Source organism: Emydura macquarii, unplaced genomic scaffold (genome assembly GCF_026122565.2).
Source record: "Emydura macquarii macquarii isolate MOO-44397 ecotype Brisbane River unplaced genomic scaffold, CSIRO-AGI_Emac_v2 contig_320, whole genome shotgun sequence".
Lineage (NCBI taxonomy): Eukaryota > Metazoa > Chordata > Testudines > Chelidae > Emydura > Emydura macquarii.
The window spans coordinates 7,988,012-8,010,590 of NW_027130457.1; the positions used below are offsets into that span (position 1 = coordinate 7,988,012).

Genomic DNA, 22,579 nt, shown 5'->3' on the forward strand with positions numbered 1-22,579 from the left:
GTGGATTTTTGTGCTGATGACCTAAGCAGTAAGCATGATACAACTGACCAGATAGTCTATGCTTCTGTGGCCCTTCTGTGCCATTTTGGCAGCAAAAAGGGAATGTAAAGCTGGTTTAAGCAGCCTCCTGAAGATTCCTTTGGATGGGAGAATCAAAACAGTGCAGTGAAGCATAGCTGCCTCTCTGGTAAAGCTCTTTGTCACCTCCACTGTAAATGGTATTTGGGGGCATGGTTGGAGTGCAGCTATGCCACAGGTATCCTAGCTGCCAAAACAGCCCCTTGTTGCTGTGGGCAGGTAGGCATAATTTAAAGCAGCCCTGAAGCTGCCCTAAATTTTTTGAGAATTGAGCTGGCCTCAAGATCAAGGGAACACAAAGGTGGTGTGAAGTCATTTTTGCCCTCAAGAGGATCAGAGGATGAGGGCCTATATATACAGTACTTTATGGATACAGACACACGAAGATGTTAACAGAGGTCTGCGTGAAATTCAGGGAGGGTTAGCCACAATTAATATTTGTATTTTGTTTTAGGGGGTCTCCTGGAATACAGTTCGCTACATGGTAGGCGAGATCCAGTATGGAGGTCGAGTAACTGATGACTGTGACAAAAGACTGCTGAACACATTTGCTAAGGTCTGGTTCAGTGAAAACATGTTCAGTCAAGACTTCTGCTTTTACAAAGGGTACAGCATACCCAAATGCACCACAGTGGATCAGTATCTTCAGTACATACAGGTTTGTGCGCTACCAAACTCTTACCAGATGAAAACTATACCAATAAACACTCATCCAAGTTCTTGCTATCCTTCAGCATCTTGCTTTAGTTCCAGTCTATTAAACAGATTTTTCTCCTTTCTCCATACTTGCCTAAATATCTGCTAGTGAAGGTGTTATAATGCTATTCCAGTAACTGTACACTTTTTTCCCCTTTTAACTCTCTTGAGAGAAGTACCATCTAGAGAGATCATTATCAAAGGAGAAATAGAGAATGAGAATCCAGGCTCTTGGCATTACCTCACAGGAAATGTTAGGGGAATCTGAAGTAGAAAATGACTATTAAAACAGGGGAAGTCACATACAAAGTGGTTGGAGTCAGCAGGATTTTCTGCTTCAGTGCTAGGTTTTAGGAGCATTGGACTGGAAACCGCTAATTGAGTCTCACCGGATGACAAAATTAGGAAAATAAGCTGTTTTATTTTATAGGATAGTAGTTGCTTTTTAACAGCTCGTGTTTGTGAACTTTACCTCCAATTATAATTCTTCATGTTTGATTACCTAGAGCCTGCCTACTTATGACACTCCTGAGGTATTTGGGCTGCATCCCAATGCTGATATCACTTACCAAAGCAAGCTCGCCAAGGATGTGTTGGATACCATCCTCAGTATTCAACCTAAAGACAGTTCCAGTGGAGGAGGCGAGACCAGAGAAGTGATGGTAGCTAGATTGGCTGATGATATGTTGGAGAAGCTTCCTGCTGATTATGCACCATTTGAAGTGAGTTCATGAAATCCTGTCAGAAATGACATCTGCTCTGCCTTGCCTTGAGTGTGTGTGCAAAAAAACACAGAAAAAATCCCATATAATTGTCTGAATCTTCCTAAAAAGGTTTAATGAATCAATTTACACTAACAAATGCTTTAAATATATAGCAAAAACAACGAGAGTTCTGTGGCACTTTATAGACTAACAAATTTAATATTTGCAGGCATACGTTTTCGAGAGGCTTCAGCTCTCTTCTTCAGATGCAGTGATACAGAAAATAGGTAACACAGAGGCATCTTATAGATATCCAGGTGCATTGAGAACAATGGGGGAGGTGGAGTCTAGTACTTAAGACCTAATGACGACCATTGAGTAGGAGGTGAGAATGGGTGAGCAAAGTAATTTACCTTTGGTAGTGAGATAGCCACTCCAAGTCTCTGTTTAAACCCAGTTTAAACAGGTTCTCTCTGAGTAACTGCTGAGTTAGAAATGATCTGCAAACTTGACACGTTCAAATTGGGTTTAAACAGAGACGTGGAGTGGCTGTCTCACTACCAAAGGTAGATTACTTTGCTCACCCATTCTCACCTTCTACTCAATGGTCATCATTAGGTCTTAAGTACTAGACTCCACCTCCCCCATTGTTCTCAATGCACCTGGATATCTATAAGATGCCTCTGTGTTACCTATTTTCTGTATCACTGCATCTGAAGAAGAGAGCTGAAGTCTCTCGAAAACTTATGCCTGCAAATATTAAATTTGTTAGTCTATAAAGTGCCACAGAACTTTCGTTGTTTTTGCTGTATACAGACTAACATGGCTACCCCTCTGGAACTATTTAAATATATATATACTGAGGAAGCCTGAATGAGATGTTAATGTTCATAAAGAAGTTGCTAAAATTGTACTGATGGGGTATTATTGCTTTGCTAAAAATTAAACCACTTTTCAAGTTGCCATTTACACTGAGGGAGGTCATCAGTTTTCTTCAGCTAAACTAGGTAACATTGCAAGAGAGAACTTGTGCTGTGTTTGTCAATTAAAATTCCTAAATTTTGTTACTTTGAGGTTCAGCATACATACCGCAGATACCTGCAGTAATTTATTTTCATATATTACAGTGTTTTTTTACAGTGGAGTGAATGGCTCCTGGGATTGACAGTTGTGTGTGGGTAGGTGTGAGTGAAATATATATATATATATGTTATGTGTGCGTGGAAGCTTTCATCTTATCTTCTCTGGTCCAAATCCAGTGAACTACTGACACAACAGTTATGCTTAGTGGTCCAATTGCAGTGAGTTTGGTTTCAGTTATAGCTGTAATAGACCCTTTCCCACACTGTGCAAACAACCATTCCTTGTGGGATTAGTTGCTGTACTTTTTTACTCTGTAGAAGGCAGACTAATAAGGGTGTTGGCATGAAGGCTAGAAGTTGTTCTTCCAGGACAGTGCTGATGGACATTGAAAAGGGGAGAATGCACTGCTGCTGGTCAGTCCGTTTGTCTATCCCTCCCCCATATCCTGTGCCTCCTCACCTAGTGCTCTGAGGAATGCAACCTCTTCTCCTCCCTATTGGCTGTTGGTTGCTATGGCCGATGAGCCAGTTGTTCTCTGTCCTGGTGCCAAAGCAGCCTCCAGGTGGGTAACTGCAGCGTTTCTCTGGTAGAATTTATTTTTTGCAGAGAAAAATAGTCTTCAGGGGACATGAATTCTGCATATGTGCAAGGGCACAGAATTCCCCCAAAATTAACAATGTACATGTGTGTATTCTCTTGTTTGGATGGCTTTGGCCTGGTCCCTTTCAAATACATTTATTCCCTTGTCCATTATGTTACTTGTGCCTTTTGTTCCATCATGTATGATGTAATGTCATTTCACAACAGTCAACACCACTGATGACAAATAACACCAGGAATAGGGAACCACCCATTCTAATTTGAACTACTGTTGAGCCAGTAACCTCCCACAGCACACTGAAATTTCTGAATTAGTGACTTCACAGAAGCCTGACCACTGACATTACCTCAGCAAGCCATAGAAGCTGAGTTAGGAAACATTTCAGAAGCCTGAGACTTGATATCCAATGAGAGCAGCACCTTTGAGCTCACAAGACTTGTGTCTTTTGTCCTTATGTTATTCCCTGCAGCAAGTTTTCAGTATGTAGGCAGAGATTTCACAGGTTTTTAAATTTTCACACAAGCCCCGTAAGCTAGAGGTGCTCAACCAGTAACCTCAGAGGGCTGAACCTCATCCCAAGTTAGGAGGAGTACTTAAGATCATAGAAGATTAGGATTGGAAGGGACCTCCATGAGATCAAAGCAGGACCAACCCCAACCAAATCATCCCAGACAGGGATTTGTCAAGCTGCACCTTAAAAACCTGTAAGGATAGAGATTCCACCACCTCTCTAGCTAACCCATTCCAGAGCGTCACCATCCTGCTAGTGAAAAAGTTTTTTTCCTAATAACCAACTTAGATCTCCCCCACTGCATCTTGAGACCATTGCTCCTTGTTCTCAGTGTGGCAAATGACAGAAGAGCCTAACTCCATCCTCTGTGGAAACCCCACTCAGGTAGCTGAAGGCCGCTATCAAATCCCTTCTCACTCTTCTCTTCTGCAGACTAATCAAGCTTAGTTCCCTCAGCCTCTCATTATAAGTCATGTGCTCCAGCCTCCTAATCATTTTAATTGTCCTCCACTGGACTCTCTCCTATTTGTTCACATCTTTCCTGTAGTGGGGGTCCCAAAACTGGACACACTACTCTAAATGTGGCCTCACCAATGCTGAATAGAGGGGAATAATCACTTCCGTTGATCTGCTGGCAGTGCTCCTACTAATGCAGCTCAATATACCGTTAGCTTTCTTGGAAATGTATCCAGCTTCTTGTCCACTGTAACCCCCAGGTCCTTTTCTGCAGAACTCTGCCTAGCCAGTTGGACCTCAGTCTGTAGCAGCACATGGGATTCTTCCATCCTAAGTGCAGGATTCTGCACTTGTCCTTGTTGAACCTCATCAGATTTCTTTTGGCCCAATCCTCCAATTTGTCTAGGTCACTCTGTATCCTATTCCTATCATCCAGTGTGTCTACGCTTCCCCCAGCTTAGTGTCATCTGCAAACTTGCTGAGCTAGTAACCTTAAAAAGCCCTGTATGCCAAAGAGACACAGATGGATGAATTGCTGAGTTAGTTAGTTTGCAAAGCCTTGTCTCTTGTAATCTTTCTCAGGAAGCTAGAGGTGTCAAAGTAGACATCTCACAACTTTAACCCTTGTCATCAGCCCATTAAGTTAGATATGCAGGGTTTAAATGGACAATGTGGACAAGTGCAGCCCCCTTATGCTGATAACACCTTCATTCCCTCTATTGGACACGGAAGAGCTCATCCTTGCCAGAGTTGCTGTTCTTCCTGCCTCTTCAATAGGACGTGAAATCAGGACTCATAAGGTGAATTGTATCAGGATATGCATACTACTCTGAAGGGTCATTATCAGGTTCATTTAAAAACAATTTCCTTTAACCATGTTACAACCACCACCACAGAAGATGTAAAATGAAGTTTAAAAATTCAGTTACATTTGCACTCTTCATGCTCATTTCTCATTCTGGCTTCTACGAAGTTGTTATGAAAAGATGCAGAACTTATCTATATTAGAATATGAGATTAATTGTGTGATCTCCTTTGACCCAAGTGGCTAGTCAAACTTTGGAGCCCTGTAGGTTGTTTCTCCATAGAAGGAGAAAATAGTGATAGAGCCAGGTAATTTCTTTGATGCAATATTGCTTGTTTGCAAAGATGATATATTAAGTCTTCTTCCTCTTTTAGCCAGGGCTGGCCCTAGACCAAATCGCACCTGCAGTGAGGAGCGTTTTGGTGCCTCCCCTCCATTTGTTAAACTTTTGAATACCTTATTTTTTATTGCATTTTGTAGCCCATTTCACGACTTTCATGCATGATTTGCATGCATGATTTATCTCTGTCATATAAGATGATACATTTGCATGCTAGGATCTGTAAATCTGTATTTATTCATGCCATATATGAGCAAAAAAATCAATTTGTTTCCTCTAAGCTTATAGAAACTTTTTAATTTTAAGAATAACTGAAATCTAGTAATATCAAGAAATTGAACTGTGCACCAACATCAGATGGACCAGTATTAAATAATGTTACCATAGTTGACAGCCTTAGAATGTTAACTCTAGTCCTTTAGTTCAAAAAGTCGCTTTTCTCACCTTTGCCCTTGTGAACTGAAGCCCAGCGCAGAGAGATCCTAAGACTAGCCAATGGCATTTTCAAGCAATAAAATAATAAGCAATGTCAGTCTCTCATCGGCCATTGTCGATCAAAGATATGTTTTAATGAGCTTCGAAAAGCTGTGCTCACCATTTGTGTCTGTGACTGGCAGCGTGAGCAGAATCCTCAAAGCTGTACACACATTAAGAAAAGTGTCTTTCAGCTCTGCATCATGAATGAATTGGAGAACTTGGAGTGAAGAGTGCTTCCCCACTGGCAAAATGTGATGGATGTTGTCCTATTCCACATAGAGGTCTTAATCTTTGATGTCCGAACATTCCCCATGTATCAGCATCCAGTGATGCTCCATATAATTGTTCAGGAGTGTTTTCCTGTCTGCTGGCAGATTACTAAAGTCATACAAAAAACCCCAGGTCTTTTTGTGGTGCTTCCTTTGTCTGACCCTTTCTTTGATGGACACGTGAGCAGTGTTAACAAGTGAGCAAAAAAACTCCCTCTTCAATTTTTCTTCTGAGCTTCCCATCACCTCATCTCTGCCCTCAAAACCAAATTCTCTCTTTTTCTGATGAATTCAAGTTCAACTCCTAAGTTTTCCACCATTTCTTTGGCAGCAGTGATGGCATCTTCAAATCCGTTGTCTCTGTAGGCCACAATGAAATCAAGGTAGCTTCTCATCAAAGTAGTAGTGGTCACAATATCCATTGACTGAGTTTGTCATGCCTTGCTTAAAACATTTACTTGGAACAGGATATCATGCCACCAGGAAAACTGGACGCCTTTATGCCTCCCGGAAAATTGGATGATTTTCCATCACTTTCCTCACATTTCCATTCCTTATCTTCAGGTAAATCTGCGAATTCCTTAGTAATAGGACTTCCATCATTTACACTTTGCTCCTCAATTTCTTCTGCACTGGGATGACTGCTACTGCTTAAAAATCAGTCTATGCTGTTCTGTTTCAGATATTTTCCCATCAAATTTGCCCCTTGCTGCAAATTAGATTGTAATTGAGCTTTGTGCTTCCTATACTGAGCTCCTGAAGGCTTCTTTGGGGGCATCTTTTATTTTCTATGCAGGAAAACAGACCGTATTAGGGAGAGCAAAAGTCTATGTTCCGCAGTCTTAGAAGGTCATCAAACTTTATGTGTTAAGCATTGGCAAAAGAAGTAACAGTATTTCTATATTATTGTGTAGATAGGGGTTCAACAGATATCTCTGGCGTTCTTTAAATATGTTCTTTATTATTTGCTACTAACATTCTTCATGTCTTAAAACATAAGTACACTTTCACAATTACACAATAAAACAAGTTTCCCAATATCGCAGCTGGGCTTTCACTTCACTTTAGTTTGTTCTTATATCTCACTGACTGACAGACACCCCCCCTTATAAACTTGCAAGGGCATGGCTGAAAACATTCTAGGAGGATCGAGGCAAACGTAATTCTCAGACAATCTGGATGGTTCCACGAGATTCTACAAAGGTTCAGAACATTCTAGGAGGTTAGTGAAAAATGAATCCACATATAAAATACCTTGAAACATTTTACTTCAGATATTCTATTTTGCCTTTTTGTTGCTAACAACAAAAATAGCAATCCAAACCTGGCACCCCCAAGCCTGACACCCCAGGCTGTCGCCTGGGTTACCTGCCCCTAAATCCTGGCCTGCTCTTAGCTACCTCCCAGAGCGATGTTACTAGTCCTTCTATTGCTGCCTACTTGGCTTCCTGGCAGCTTCTCTCTCTCTCTCTCTCTTACACACACAGACAAAAAATGTTCCATCAGTCAAAGCCCTAGACTCATAGACTCTAAGGTCAGAAGGGCCCAATATGATAATCTAGTCAGACCTCCTGCACAACGCAGGCCACAGGACTTCACCCACCCACTCCTGTAATAAACCTCTAACCTATGATTGAGTTATTAAACTCCTCAAATCATGGTTTAAAGACTTTAAGGTACAGAGAATCCACCAGCAACTGAGCCATGCCCCATGCAACAGAGGAAGGCGAAAAACCCCCAGAGCCTTTGCCAATCTGCTTTGGGGGAAAATTCCTTCCCAACCCCAAATATGGTGATCAGTTAAACCCTGAGCACGTGGGCAAGAGTCACCAGCCAGACACCCAAGAAAGAATTCTCTGTAATAACTCAGAATCCACCCCATCTAGCATCCCTTCACAGGCCATTGGCAAACCTGCCACCAGTAATCAAAGATCAGTCAATTGCCAAACTAGGCTGTCCCATCATACCATCCCCTCCATGAATTTATCAAGCTCATTTTTTAAGCCAGGTAGGTGTTTTGCCCCCACTGCTCTCCTTGGAAGGCTATTCCAGAACTTCACTCTTCTGATGGTTAGAAACCAAGTCTAAGCTTCCTGATGGCAAGTTTATATCCATTAGCTCTTGTGTCCACATCGGCGTTGAACTTAAATAATTAATCTCCTTCCCTGGTATTTATCTCTCTGATGTATTTATAGAGAGCAATCGTATCTCCCTTCAACCTTCTTTTGGTTAGGCTAAACAAGCCAAGGTCATTGAGTCTCCTTTCACAAGGCAGGTATTTCATTCCATGGATCACCCTAGTAGCCTTCTCTGCACCTGTTCCAGTTTGAATTCATCTTTCCTAAACATGGGAGACCAGAATTGCACACAGTATTCCAGATGAGGTCTCACCAGCGCCTTGTATAACGGTACTAACACCTCCCTATCTTACTGGAAATACCTTGTCTGATGCATCCAAGGTCCGCATTAGCTTTTTTCATGGCCACATCACATTGGCGGCTCATAGTCATCCTGAGATCAACCAATATGCTCAGGTCCTTCTCCTCCTCTGTCACTTCCAAATGATTCATTCCCAACTGATAGCAGAAATTCTTGTTATTAGTCCCTAAATGCATAACTTTGCACTTTCCTCTATTAAATTTCATCCTATTTTTATTACTCCAGTTTACAAGGTCATCCAAATCTTCCTGTATGATATCCTGATCCTTCTCTGTATTGGCAATACCTCCCAACTTTGTGTCATCCACTAACTTTTTTAGCACTCTCCAACTTTTTGTGCCAAGGTCAGTAATAAAAAGGTTAAATAAGATTGGTCCCAAGACCTATCCCTGAGGAACTCCATTAGTAACCTCCCTCCAGTCTGACAGTTCACCTTTCAGTATGACCTGTTGTAGTCTCCCCTTTAACCAGTTTCTTATCCACCTTTCAATTTTCATATTAATCCCCATTTTATCCAATTGAACTAATAATTCCCTTTGTGAAACCATATCAGATGTCTTACCTAAATCTAGGTAAATTAGAACCACTGCATTCCCTTTTTCTAAATAATCTGTTATCTTCTCAAAAAAGGAGATCAGGTTGATCTGGCATGATCTACCTTTTGTACAGCCATGATATATTTTATCCCAATTACCGTTAACCTTGATGTCTTTAACTACTTTCCCTTTTAAAATTTTGTCCAAGACCTTGGATACTACTGAGGTCAAACTAGCGGGCCTGTAATTACCCAGATCACTTTAATAATCTTGGATTATCCCCCGATTCAGTCCCATTACGGTGTTCGAGCTTGCCTTCTACATCAGATGTGGTAATTTCTATCTCCATATCCTCATTCCCATTAGCCACCCTACCACTATCCCCAAGCTCATCATTAGCCTCATTAAAAACAGAGGCAAAGTATTTGTTTAGATATTCGCCATGCCTAGATTATCCTTAACCTCCACCGCATCCCCAGTGCTTAGTGGTCACACTTCTTCTTTCTTTGTTTTCTTCCTATTTATATGGCTATAAAACCTTTTACTAATGGTTTTAATTCCCTTTGCAAGGTCCAATTCTACTTGACTTTTGGCCTTTCTCACTTTATCTCTACATATTCAGACCTCCAAGGGGTAGCTTTCCTTTCTGATTCCTCTCCCCTTCCACTCCTTGTAGGCTTTCTGCTTTTTCTTAATCACCTGTCTGAGATGTTTACTGATCCATCTTGGTCTACAACTCTTGCCTATGAATTTTTTCCCCTTCCTTGGGATGCAGGCTTCAGGATAGTTCCTGCAATATTAACTTGAAGTAATTCCAAGCCTCCTCCACCTTCCGATCCATGAGTTCTTCAGTCCAGTCCACTTCCTCAACTAATTCCCTTAATTTTTTAAAGTTAACCCTTTTGAAGTCAAAGACGCTAGTCACAGATCTGTTTTTGTTTATCCTTCCATTTAGTTTAAACTGAATTAGCTCATGGTCACTCGATCCAAGGTTGTCCCCTACAACCAGCTCTTCTATGAGGTCCTCACTACTCACCAATACCAAATCTAAAAAGGCATCCCCTCTTGTTGGTTCAGTAACTATTTGGTGAAGGCATCTGTCAGCTATCACATCCAGGAAAATCTGGACCCTATTATTACTATTAGCACTTGTCCTCCAATCTATGTCTGGGAAGTTAAAGTCTCCTATAATCACACAGTTTCCAGTAGTATTTACTTCATTAAAAGCCTTAGAGAGGTCTCTATCCATGTCCAAATCAGATACTGGTGGTCTGTATCATACCCCAAGCACTATCCCAGGGGAAAATCTAGTAGTTTTCTTCCCAATGTGATTTTTACCAAGATAGTCTCTGCTTTATCAATTCCATCACTTCTAATTTATTTACAGTCTACCTCATTATTGATGTACAATACTACTCCACCACTTTTGCCTTTATATCTGTCTTTCCAAAACAGCACATACTCTTCAATACTTGTACACCAGTCGTGACTACTATTCCACCATGTTTCTGTTATCCCTATAATATTTGATTTCACTTCCTCTACCACTAGCTCTTGTTCCTCCATTTTGTTACACGGGCTCCTTACATTGGAAAAGAAACATCTTAATTTTTGCTGTTTGGCTTCACTCACATTCCTTACCTGATTTGGCGCAGTCATTCTACTGTCAGTATCATCAATTAGACTGGTATTTACACTGCCTTTCCTCTTAATATCCATTCTCCTACACACTGCTGTGTCCTTTCTTTCTTCATGGAAATCACCTGGGCATCTCCCAACCATCTCCTCCAACTCCCTAGTTTTAAAGCTCTCTTAATCAGTTGTGCCAGCCTCCATCCTAGAAGTGCATTTCCCTCCCTACTCAGGTGAACAGTCTTCTGTCCATCAATGCCTCCCAGTGGCCATACATCCCAAAGCCCTCCTTATAACACCACTGTCTGAGCCATCTTTTGATCATCTTGTTGTTCTCCTCTAGGGACAGATAGAATCCCACTGAAGATCACCAGAACCTCGATTTCCTTAAGAGTCTTCCCCAGCCTGGCATAGTCTCCTTTGTTATGTTCCAATGGGAATCTAGCTATATCATTTGTACCCACATGAAGGACAATCGGTGGATTCTTTCCCCCTCCTGTTAGGATCCTCTTCAGCATCAGGTCAACATCCCTTATCTTAGCACCCGACAGACAGCACACCCTTCTGTTCTCTGGATCAGCTCTGTTCCAGGCCTGTCTGTTCTTCTCAGCAGGGAGTCCCCAATCACGTAGACCTGCCTTTTCCTGGTAATGATGTAATTCTCCAGCCTATCCCCTGTTCTTTCTGGCTGCAAGTCATCTCGTCTACTATTCTCCTTTGCAATTCTCTGCAACTGTGCATGTATCCTCCTAGCACTCTTATTTGGTGGTATCTGCATCCACTCTTTGTATAGGACTAGCTGCTCTTCTCTACTTCCTTGCCCTCCCACCTTCAGCAACCACTTGCTGTGCCCCTTCTTCATTTTCCAACTCCGTTCAAACTCTGTTTCTGAGCTCTATTTCTCCTTCACTAGCCTGCATTTGAAACCCTTTAGGCCACGTCGATCAGCTTCTACTTTAGCACTACCATGTGCCTGTGTTTTGGGTATAAATGCTACTGTTTCAGCTTTACATTTACCCTGAATGAAAGACAGAAGCTTTGCTCAAACCTTAACAAGGTTTAATCCAACCCACAATGATGCTGTTAGGGCAGAAGGGTATAGTTTTTGTGGAAAGCAGCATAGGAGTTTTGTCTCTTCCTTAAGCTTTCAAACTAGAGTCAGGTTTTGGTGCAGAGCTGCTCCCTGTGAACTGGGCATTGGTGTTTAGGTTTAGATCCCTGAAATAGGGAATTGTCTACATGTTGCCTTGATGCTTTCTATTTCAGGGCTGGTTTATAGGGTGTACATAAGTTATGCCAGTAATATACCTAGGCTCGGCATCACTGATGTCTCTTCCTATGGACAGCTGACTAGCAAGGGTCTTGTGATCAGCTACTGCTTGAGACAGGGGTGACAATACCTACCTAGCTGACTACCCTTACTTACAACCATCTAATGAAAATGATCTAATCTTTCCATGTATTGATATCTAACTTCGCCATAAAATGAACTTTATTTTTATTAATCTATGCATAGCTGCTTTTGTTTGGCTTTCTCTTGACAGGTAAAGGAAAGGCTGCAGAAGATGGGACCATTCCAACCTATGAACATCTTCTTGAGACAGGAGATAGATAGAATGCAGAGAGTTATCACCTTGGTGCGAAGCACTCTGGTTGATCTAAAACTTGCTATTGATGGGACCATCATCATGAGTGAAAATCTGAGGGATGCTCTGGATTGCATGTATGATGCAAGGATTCCTGCCCACTGGGAAAAGGCAGGTGTTAGTCCTCTGTCAATGTTGCATTTTAAAGACTCAAAAAAATCACATACTCAGATTAATAGTCAACATGTTTAAACACTTAATATCCTTTAATTTCAAAAGAGTTAATGTAGTTTGCTCACAGCTTTTTAAATATATAACACTGAAATGAATTGCTGGATCTCAGTGTTAATATGAAATCCTGGTTGTGACTTCATTATTAAAGTTGAAAGAGAGCTTTCAGGTTCAGAGCAGAGCTTTGGGGTTGTGCAGGGTGTCAAATAGGATGGAATGTGACTGTAAAGCCCCATTTCTTTGTCCCTGTTCTGACTTCCTGTAATAACTCCTTTTGGTCTGAAACTTGTGATATTTAATTGGTCAGAGAAGAAACATTTTTTATGAAGCATTAGGTAAACTATAGAAGGGCTGGTCATGTCATCTTAGGTAAGATTGAGTTCCGTTTTATACTTAAAGCAGAGCTTCATCTACTTAGGTCTGAAAAATACAGTGTATGGTTACTGCACTTTTTGGGTATGGAATGAATTTTCTGAGAATTTATAAGTAAATCTGTTAATTTGAGTTTAAATTCTGGATCCATTAAGAAAATCAGTATGTGTCCTTTTTATCTTATTGTCTAGAAGCCCAGGGCAAATAAAACTATATCCAACCAAATAACTTATTAGCTTGCTTAAAATTAGATGGTACAGCATATAATTTTCCTACACAGTATGTGAACTGCTCATTGTATTTTGATCCAGGTGGCTAGCTAATATTCAGGTCTTGAGGTTTGTTTTAGTTAGGAGCAGAAATTGATATTCAAGTCAGGCATTTCATAGATGCAATTTTGTTTATTTACAAAGAATGTACATATACTCATGTTTCCTTGATAACATTAGGAATAAAACAGGACACAGTTCCTTTGTTCCAAGCCTCGTTCCAGTCAGCACTCTATCCAAAAGTGCTCTTAGCTTTTCTCAGGGTCATGCTGCAAATGTTTCTTCAGCCGTCTCTGGGGTTTCCTTGCTGCCTTCCATGTATTTTTCCGTGATATTTTTGCTCCTCTCTCTCTCATACCTCCAACAAAACAATACCCAGCTGCCAGCATTTGCATTGAGCTCCCAGTGAAACCCCTCCATGCACGTAGCTCAGACTAAGACAAGCCTTGCATGTGGCTTGTGTTTGGATGGTGGCTCATATTGTTTCAGCTATCTCATACCAGAAAGGAACTTAATAGCTGTCCAAACTTTATCCTGGATGAAGGGTGGCAGTTATGCCTGTCAGTTTCAACAAGGCTTCAGCCAGCCCTGAACATAACGAGTATGATCCTGGCGTCACACTATTTTATTGAGTAGTGCATCCTGGAGCTTGCTGTTCTGGAATTTAACCATTTTCAGTTATTTTATTATTCAAACTGATGCTGATTTATTGAAGATAGGGGTTATCTTTAAACCCTGCTCCCACCAAAAGACCGCAATATCAGCTTCTTGCTTATATTTTTGAGGCCACTGAGGTACTTTGGAATTATTCATTATGTGCATTTTTTTGACAGTCACACCACAGCACCAATAGCAATGATCAAAAATATATTTGACGGTTACATAGCTGGAACATAAGGGCTGAGGTAGTCTGGGTTACCTGTTTTGAACTCCCTCAGAATAATCCTTAAATTGGGGGCACATCTTTTCTTATAATGGATTTAATTACCTTTGTGATGGGAAAGGATACTGACTTATATCAGCAATTCGCTCTAAAGTTAAATACTGCCAAATACACAACAAATGACTCTTCATAAAACATATGAGCACCAGCCCACTTGCCTTTGATGTCAATGTTAGACTCATTGTCCTGAAGTGCTGCAATGGTAGAAGCTAGGTTGGAATTAATTTAATCAAAACATGCCCATGTGACATTGATGCAGATATTGATAAATGACCCAAATGCAGATGCTTTCCAACCCTATCAGGCTGATGTCTATTGGCTCGAAGGGAGACCAGGAAAAAAACCAAACTCTACTTGTGGACACAGTCACAGTGAGCTCTTAACAGCTGGATTTGACTAATGCTATTCCATGTCATCAGACCTAGATTTCAGTCCATGTGGGCACTATCCATAATATCTAAATATTAGGATTTTGACTCGACTTAAAAAAAATTACAGCAGTCTCTGTTCTGACTCAGCTCAGACTGGTGGTAGCAGTGATGTTGTAACTTGAAGCTGGGACAAAAGTAAAATAATATCCAGTAATAATCAGACACTAAAAAATGAGACCCTGGTTTAATAGTCCAAAGCGGTAAAGGGAACTAGCAGAATGCAGAGCAAGGCCATTAAGAGCATGACAATCAACAGCAATATTTTATTTGAAACTACTTGAGAGAAACAGGCCACAGCTCAAATGTAGAGTCAAGTGAATTTCCTCATTGGATAACCAAATTTGAAGCCTTACCTGCATATCAAAAAGTGATCAGTAGCAGAATTTGTCTCTTTAAGTAATGTAATTTTACTGAACAACATTCTACTCTCATTTGTACACCTGTACAACCTTATGAATTTTAGTGAGACTGCCTGCATGTAATTGAGAGCAGAATTTAGCCCACTGGGTTCATTTTTTCTAAAGGTAGTTTAGTTTTTTTTTAAAATAATAAGTTTTCATTACAATATGTGGGTAGTCACTAATGAATTGAATTGTGTCAGTTTATGTAAGCCTTCTTGATTAAATCCTTTTATAAACACATTTTAATTTTTCATATTTAACAGTTATTCAGTTTTCATACCAAAATCTAATGAAACCTACTCTGTGACCTGAATCCTGCAAATGCTCAGTGACCTGCATAAGTGTTGCCTAGATTGCGGGTTTGTACAGATACTTTTACTATGACAATCGTATATTATTAAACACACAAAATAAACCAAACATTGAATGGTTGTATACTGACACAGCTTAAATTCACAAAGCAAGGCTTTGTTGTAGAAATAGGAGTGTTTGTTTAAAATAGAGAAGGGTTTAGAGAAGGTAAATCAAGTACTCCTTTTATTCTCATAATATAAGAACAAGATGATATTAAATGAAACTGAAAGTCCATAACTAACAGTGATAAAAGGAAATAACTTTTTGCACAATGGAAAACTTGTCGAATTTACTACCACTATTAGGTTATTAATGATGCCAGATGCTTTGTGAGACTCAAAAAGTAGTAATTATACGGATGACATCATCTACAGTTACCTACAGTAGGATGACGGTCAATCAGTTGACACAGAACAGCACAGTCAGTTGATATTGCCCATTTTCAGTTTCTAATTGCAATGTAGACATACCCTTTGAGATAACTTAAAGAGGATTAATTTTCATAGGGCATTGATCACTTCTTGAAAATTGGGCTTTTTAAAAAGTATCTTGAGAGGCATGTGTTCCTTCTTGAAAATGTAGGACAAAGTTTATAAGGACAGTGAACGCTCATGGTTCGGGGCATAAACTGACTATTAACAGCCTGGGATTAGGAAGAAATTGTATAGAACCAGACACCCACTACATCGAAATGTAGTTAAATTTCAGGTTAACTGCATTACAGATATGTTGTAATCTTCCAAAAACTAAGCATCATAATCCTAGGAAATTTAGAGGAAAGGCTGAACTGAAAAGAAATCCAAACATATGCAAGTATGGAAAATTACAGATAAGGCACCCTTAATTCTTTCCTGTAGTGACCCTATGAAGAGGAAATATTGTCTTGAAAAATCAGTTTCTATTCAGAAATAGATTAATCATAATTGTATGGATTTTGCATAGTGTCATGACACGGCAGTGTTAAGCTTTCTGCTGAAAGTGAAAAATTCACTTATGAAGAGGAAAATGAGTTTAAATTCTTAAAGAAACAAAACAAAACACAAGTTGCCTGCACACAGAATTTCAATGAATTTTAACTATGTGGGAACTTTGAAGAATGGTGTTCTGTTACTGAGACTTATAGGGACAAAAATCTGATACTGGCTGCAAAATTTCTTACTTCAAAGTTGTCAGAAAATTCATTCTGTACCCAGAAAGTAAGTGCTGTAGTCTAGGGGCACACATTTTTAGTGCAGAAGAGGTTGAATCCCTGCTTTAAGTTCAAAACTGAAGTCAACATTAATGAATCGCAACCAAAGCATCCTTAATATATTATGTTATGTACAATAACTATGCTAAATGGATATTACATAGGTTGCAAAGTCAAACACTCAGTAAATGCCAGTAATAAGGTTGCCCATGCAACCTTATTTATTCCTCATTGTGTGCATCCATCCTGGACACTGAAAGGTGCAGAGGACCTATGGAAAAACAGATGTGATTGTGAAATTAACTTAGTACATTATGATTCCATCTTTAACTTTCCATGGAGTAGTCTGAGCATGAGATGAGAAGCAAGGACTCAGTTCTAATCCCAAACTGACACTGGCTCCCTCTGACTTTGGACAAATAATGTAGCTTCTCTGCCTCATCTTCATCTAGCTGTGCTATGGAGGTACTTGATATAGATCTTTGAAGATGGAAAACACTATTCAAATGCTTTGTATTATCACTGCATAGTATTTCATTGAGATAGAGCCTTTTACATTTTGAAAATAAAGACTTTTAGTATCCAAGACCATTGTCAATTCTGTAAGTGACATGAAAGCAGCTTAATGTATGAGCATATGATTTGTTGACAGTTGTTTAATAGAAAAGTGCAGTGCTTTGACATCTGTGGATAAAAAGCACTAGTTAGGTATTGTATTAAATGTGAAAGGGGGTCCAGCTGAGGTTGATTGGGCAACTTAATTGCTGGCATGTAATAACTTTTGTGTGATTGATTTTGCAACCTAAATAACATTGTTTTTATGGAACTTCCTTGATCCTTTTCTTAAAAAAGATAAAGGCAAAAATAATTATTTTATATGCAACTGTAACTACCTTCCCATCATACATCATCATCAGGGTTGGAAATGTGAGCTTTCACCACTATGGCACAAACTGTTACCTTTTGAGATATCAGACTAACTAGCAACAGGAGAAGGCTGTTACCCAGAAAGGTGGTTGGTAGTCTTTTTCCCCTACCCTGGGAGTTGGAAGTGCTCCTGTACTGTGCGCTTCTCTCATGGGAATTTGCATTTCTTCAAGGGCTTATAGTGTGGCCAAATTTGGGCAGAAGACACATACTTTACATGAGGTCCAGCCATCTGCCAAATTTCAGGTCCCTGCTCCAAAGCATGGGGATGTTACTTCTGTTCCAAAAAGGCAACAGAATTTGTAAATGTAGGCAAAAAATAAAATGAAATAAAAAATCCTTTAGACTAGGTCTCAGAAACCACTAACTCATTTTTGACTAGAAGTTCAAAGAAAAAAAATTCAGCCTGAGACAGAAACCCAGCATGGAAACTTTCAGCTCAAACAGATCATTTGGCAAAGTTATAATCAGCTGAAGGCAGGATCTTACAATGGGAAGTGTCAGGCAACTATAGCAACAGGTGGTGCTACTAATCCCATCTATAATAATAGATATAGGGTGAAAATCTGGCTCTACTGAAGTCAATTGGAGTTGTATCGTTGTCTTTTGTAGGGCCAAAATTTCACTCGGAGGTCGATAATTCCAATTTAACATTGAAATAGTCTTGTAATGGATATGTCCCTAATACTTTGGATATTTTCCTTAATGTGATAAATTAATTGGCATTGTTGTGATTACAAATCTTGAAAATTGTAAATTTCTGTCCCTCCTCTCCCTCCCCAAATACCTCTTTTATTCCTGTTTCTAGGCATCTTGGGCTTCCAGTACCCTGGGTTTCTGGTTTACTGAACTTCTGGAAAGAAATAATCAGTTTTATTGCTGGATTTTTGAGGGCCGACCAAACTGCTTCTGGATGACAGGGTTCTTTAACCCTCAAGGATTTTTGACTGCAATGAGACAGGTGAATAGTTTTATTTTTAAATTATCCTTTTGATAATATTCCCCTTTTATTGTAGCTTGGATGGGAATACTTTTCTTTTGTGAATAGAGGGAGAGAGAGGAATATTTTCTTTTGTGTGTTGAATTACTTTGCCCTCTAAGGGGGTTAGATACTGCCCTGGGCGACATCAGACATGTTAGAAGGGAAGCTAAGGAAGTGTTTAACAGTTGAAGTCCCCAGCACAAAGTTTTGCTGCCTTACCAGTGAAACCTGCCATGTTACCCTTGAGTATGGTGCAATGTATTTCCTACTCTGGGCCTAACAAGCTTCATGCCAAGGGCTGCTTTGGAGAGAGTGGAGATACTATGTTCTTCACTTGGGTCCCTCTGTGGGGATGCAAAGGGTGGGGAAATCCTTGTGCTCTTTCCTTCTTTGCACACTCTCACACAAGAGCTGACCAGAGTCTAGCCCTTGGTCTCTGTCCTCTTCAGTGCTTAATTCATCTGGAGAGTTTTCCAGAAAAAATGAAGTTAATCCTCTTTGTCACACCTGCAGTTCAGCAGTTGAAGCAGTGTAGCTTTTCTCAGTGAAGAATGTGAAACTGTCTGTATGAAGAGATATATGCAATCTGTGAACTTGGTGGTTATTGTGTTTCTGGTGAAAGGGTAGCTAAGGAGTTAAATCAGTTTGAGCTAGCTTTGGATTGTAGGAACCTAATCAAATACTCAGTGGAGATATTAATTCCTTTGAAGCTTACCTCTGGGAATGTGGAATTGAGTTTGGACAGTTGGTGGGAGGAGAAGTCTCCAGTTAGAAACCCCAGGATCTTTTAAGCAGGGACAGACAGGGAAAGTTAGAAATGGATAAAAAGTTGAGCATTGGAGGAGAGGTAGATCAGAGTATCTGCAGAGAAACAGACTGTAACACAGACCCCTGATGCTGTGGTATCAGAGGTAAGTGGAGGCCAAAGTTAGGCAAGACTATATGCATGTAATCTTTTGTTATTTAACCCTTGTCTGTCTACTTGTGATGTTCCTTTGGATAAATAAATCATAATTGCTTTGAGTAAGCTGTCCTAAGTCACTGCCATTTCATACTGGTCATACGCTCCTAGAGAGAATTCTGTAGCAGGGTCTGAAACCAGTTGCAGAGGTTTTACAATTCTTGCGAACAGGGAATGCTGTAACCTGCTGATCCAGTCTAAAAGTGGGGTGAACTGCAGGGATCCACTCTTGAGGAGAATGCAGATGTAGGCGTATCACTTGGAAAGCGCGTGTAAGGAAGGAATGAAAGTGAGGTCAAAAGTACAATGCACCTCTGCACTGTAACATACTCTATTGTCTTCCTCCAGTTTTGAAAGCTGGTAAATAATCACTTTCTTTAGCAAGTATCTCCCTAAATCAAACAACCAGAAGACATGAAAGGTATGGCAGAAAAATCTTTGAATCAGAAATGACTGTTTTAAATACCCTGTGTAGATAATACACACAAACTGTATTCTTAAAGAAAATTAAACACAAATCTCGAAGATTACCATGTTCCTTTGTGTGTCTGGTTTTATGGCAGACAGTCTCCTTCCAGCCACATATAGTGGAGTGACACATGTCACGTCCCAGAAAGAAGAGAGTTCTGCAAGACCAGAACTGCATGCAATAGGAACAGTTCCAGAGAGTACATAACCATATTGATTTGGGCTGGGTGATTAGGACCCTTTTACTCATTGATTATTTGTTAACTTAATGTTCCCACTCTTCCAGGAAGCAGTCACTCTTAACATTCACACTCCGATAAGCCAGTTAACCATATCATTGACTGGATGTTTTATGGTTCTCCTCCTAAGCCATAGCACTTACATTAATGAGCTATAATATTACAAATACAAAATTGAAAATCACACATACAGATAAATGAGTTCAGACCTCTTTTTAATAATATACCATCCTCTTCGTGTGTTATAGGAAAGATTTCCTGGCACTCCCAGGAAAAATCAGCCTTTAATAATCAGGCTATTTTTCATATGCTGCCCTGACCTTTAAGATAAGGTACCTTTCCCAGACCTGACGAAGAGCTCTGTGTGAGCTTGAAAGCTTCTCTCTTTCACCAGCAGAATTATTCCAATAAAAGATATTGTCTAATATCCCCTGACCAAAACAGCTACAATAACACTGCAAACTGCCCTTTAAAAGGCACGCTTGTTTAACTCTAGTACCTTTTTTACTGCTTTTTCAGTATTTATTTATCCTGAAGAAAAAATGAATCTAAAAAAGATTTGTGTGGCAAAAGTGCATTTTTTTTTTGGAGGGAGAAGGGTGGTTGGTAACAAAATACTTTGCTATGAAATGAACACCCCACTGCTGGACTAGAGGGAAATAGGGCTGCTTTAATCAAAGGGAGTACTGCAAAAAAGGTAAATGTTTGCTTTTATGATAATTTAAGGCAATTATTTTTGTGATAATTCAGTTAAAGAATGGCCCTTTATGTGCTGAAATCATTCCTAATTTCCTTCAAAATTTTACCCATAGTCTTCATTGTTGCTTTGAATAGGAAATAACTCGAGCCAATAAAGGGTGGGCACTTGACAGTGTAGCATTGTGCAATGAAGTCACCAAGTGGATGAAAGATGACATCACAACTCCTCCTCCTGAGGGCGTCTATGTATATGGACTCTATCTAGAAGGAGCTGGTTGGGACAGAAGAAATTTAAAAATCATTGAGTCTAAGCCCAAGGTGCTCTTTGAAATGATGCCTGTCATACGGATTTATGCAGAGAACAACAGTAAGTGACTAACTTCAGGTTATGCTGTATTGATAGCAGCTTCATTTTAATTTTTTTTTTACAGATACTTGACCAATTTTTAATGATTCTTCAGCACATAGGGGTGTTATGTGATTGCCTATCCACAATGCCATTTATCTATTATAATTATATTTTGGGGGTGCTTCTATGATCTACCGGAATACAATCAGGATTTGGAGTCGCACTGAATGAATAATAATAGATGGTCTCTGCCTTGAAAACTGACATTCTAATTAGGTTATAAACATAGGTCATAATAATGTGATTGTTGCTTTATTTTTAGAATATATGTGATTACAAATGATTTCCTAATCTTCTTTACCTCTACAAGACTCTAATATTTTGTCTTCCACCTACAGTATTCTTAAACATTATATTACATATTTCTCAGTATAAACACACATTTTGTTATAAGACTCAAAATTCTTGTCTTCTCAATAGTGGTGTTACAGTATAACAGTGGAAGCAGAAAACCGTTGTATCTCCTCCATACACCGTTTTTTGGACTACCTAAAATATTGAAGTGCATTGTGAATTAAAATAGGAATCCATTTTCTCGGTGAATATTGTCTGATAGTCCAAAATATCTGTGGGACTACATGTATAATTTTAGCTTTTTTACAAGACCAAGGTTTTTATCTGGATGAAGCCCCAACCTTGCAGTAGGGCTGTAATATAGTTTGAGAACATGGCTAAAATGAAGTTTGCGCACATGAATACTATAGGAATGAACTGATTTAACAGTGTTCTTGGGAACCACTGTGTTATATCTAGATGTTGCCTATACACATAAATGCCGCAACACTGAAGTTCTAGAGAGGGAATATGCTTGAGCAAACAGAAGCCAAGTGAAAGGATAGAAAGAGCTAGCGGAGGTGAAGGATGACATTTGGGGCCAGCAAAGAGGAAAAGACATGTGAATGAAGTGCAGACTAATGAGTTGGAGAATGGAAGTCCAGGCCATTCTGCTTTGTAGAACTGAATTTTTAATATTTGTTTGTGAATAAAGTAGGCAGTAGGAAATCAAATCCTGCAGAAAACAGCTGAATAAATATCAAATAATTTAGTCGTTAGAGACAGTCTGCTTACAAGCTATGTTTCCTGTGCTTTGCTATCAGAATTCCATGTTTGTAGCTTATCTTCTCTGACAGTACGTGGCATGCTCTTTTTGTGTACAATGTCATTTGCTTAACCAAGGGTAACATTATAAATGCCTATGATATGCAGTTTACCAGTATTTTCAATATAAATTACCATTTGCCGGGGCTTACAACGTAGCCATAAAAATTGCTTCATACTGATTGACACACAAGATCTCAGCCTGGGAACAATTTAACACTAAATTGAATGAATATGTTTTGCACAGTTTGAACTCTACAGATGTTTGGGAAGAAAGAAATAGAAGTCTTATTACCATAAACTGTATTACTTACAAAAACCAATTTGATAGACAAATAAGGCTATGATCCTGCAAGCTGCAAATAATCATTATTACATTAAAAAAAAACAAAT

The 22,579-nt window shown here is 39.5% G+C and overlaps 1 protein-coding gene across 1 annotated transcript in view; it reads left to right on the forward strand.

The window, feature by feature from the left end:
• Window positions 1-22,579, forward strand: part of DNAH5 (dynein axonemal heavy chain 5) — a 186,850-nt gene that overhangs the window by 160,702 nt on the left and 3,569 nt on the right. Inside the window, exons 73-77 of the mRNA XM_067570022.1 lie at window positions 533-736; window positions 1,281-1,496; window positions 12,172-12,384; window positions 18,139-18,291; window positions 20,815-21,046. Of these exons, the coding sequence (XP_067426123.1) occupies window positions 533-736; window positions 1,281-1,496; window positions 12,172-12,384; window positions 18,139-18,291; window positions 20,815-21,046 (1,018 nt within the window). The remainder of the gene's footprint in view (window positions 1-532; window positions 737-1,280; window positions 1,497-12,171; window positions 12,385-18,138; window positions 18,292-20,814; window positions 21,047-22,579) is intronic.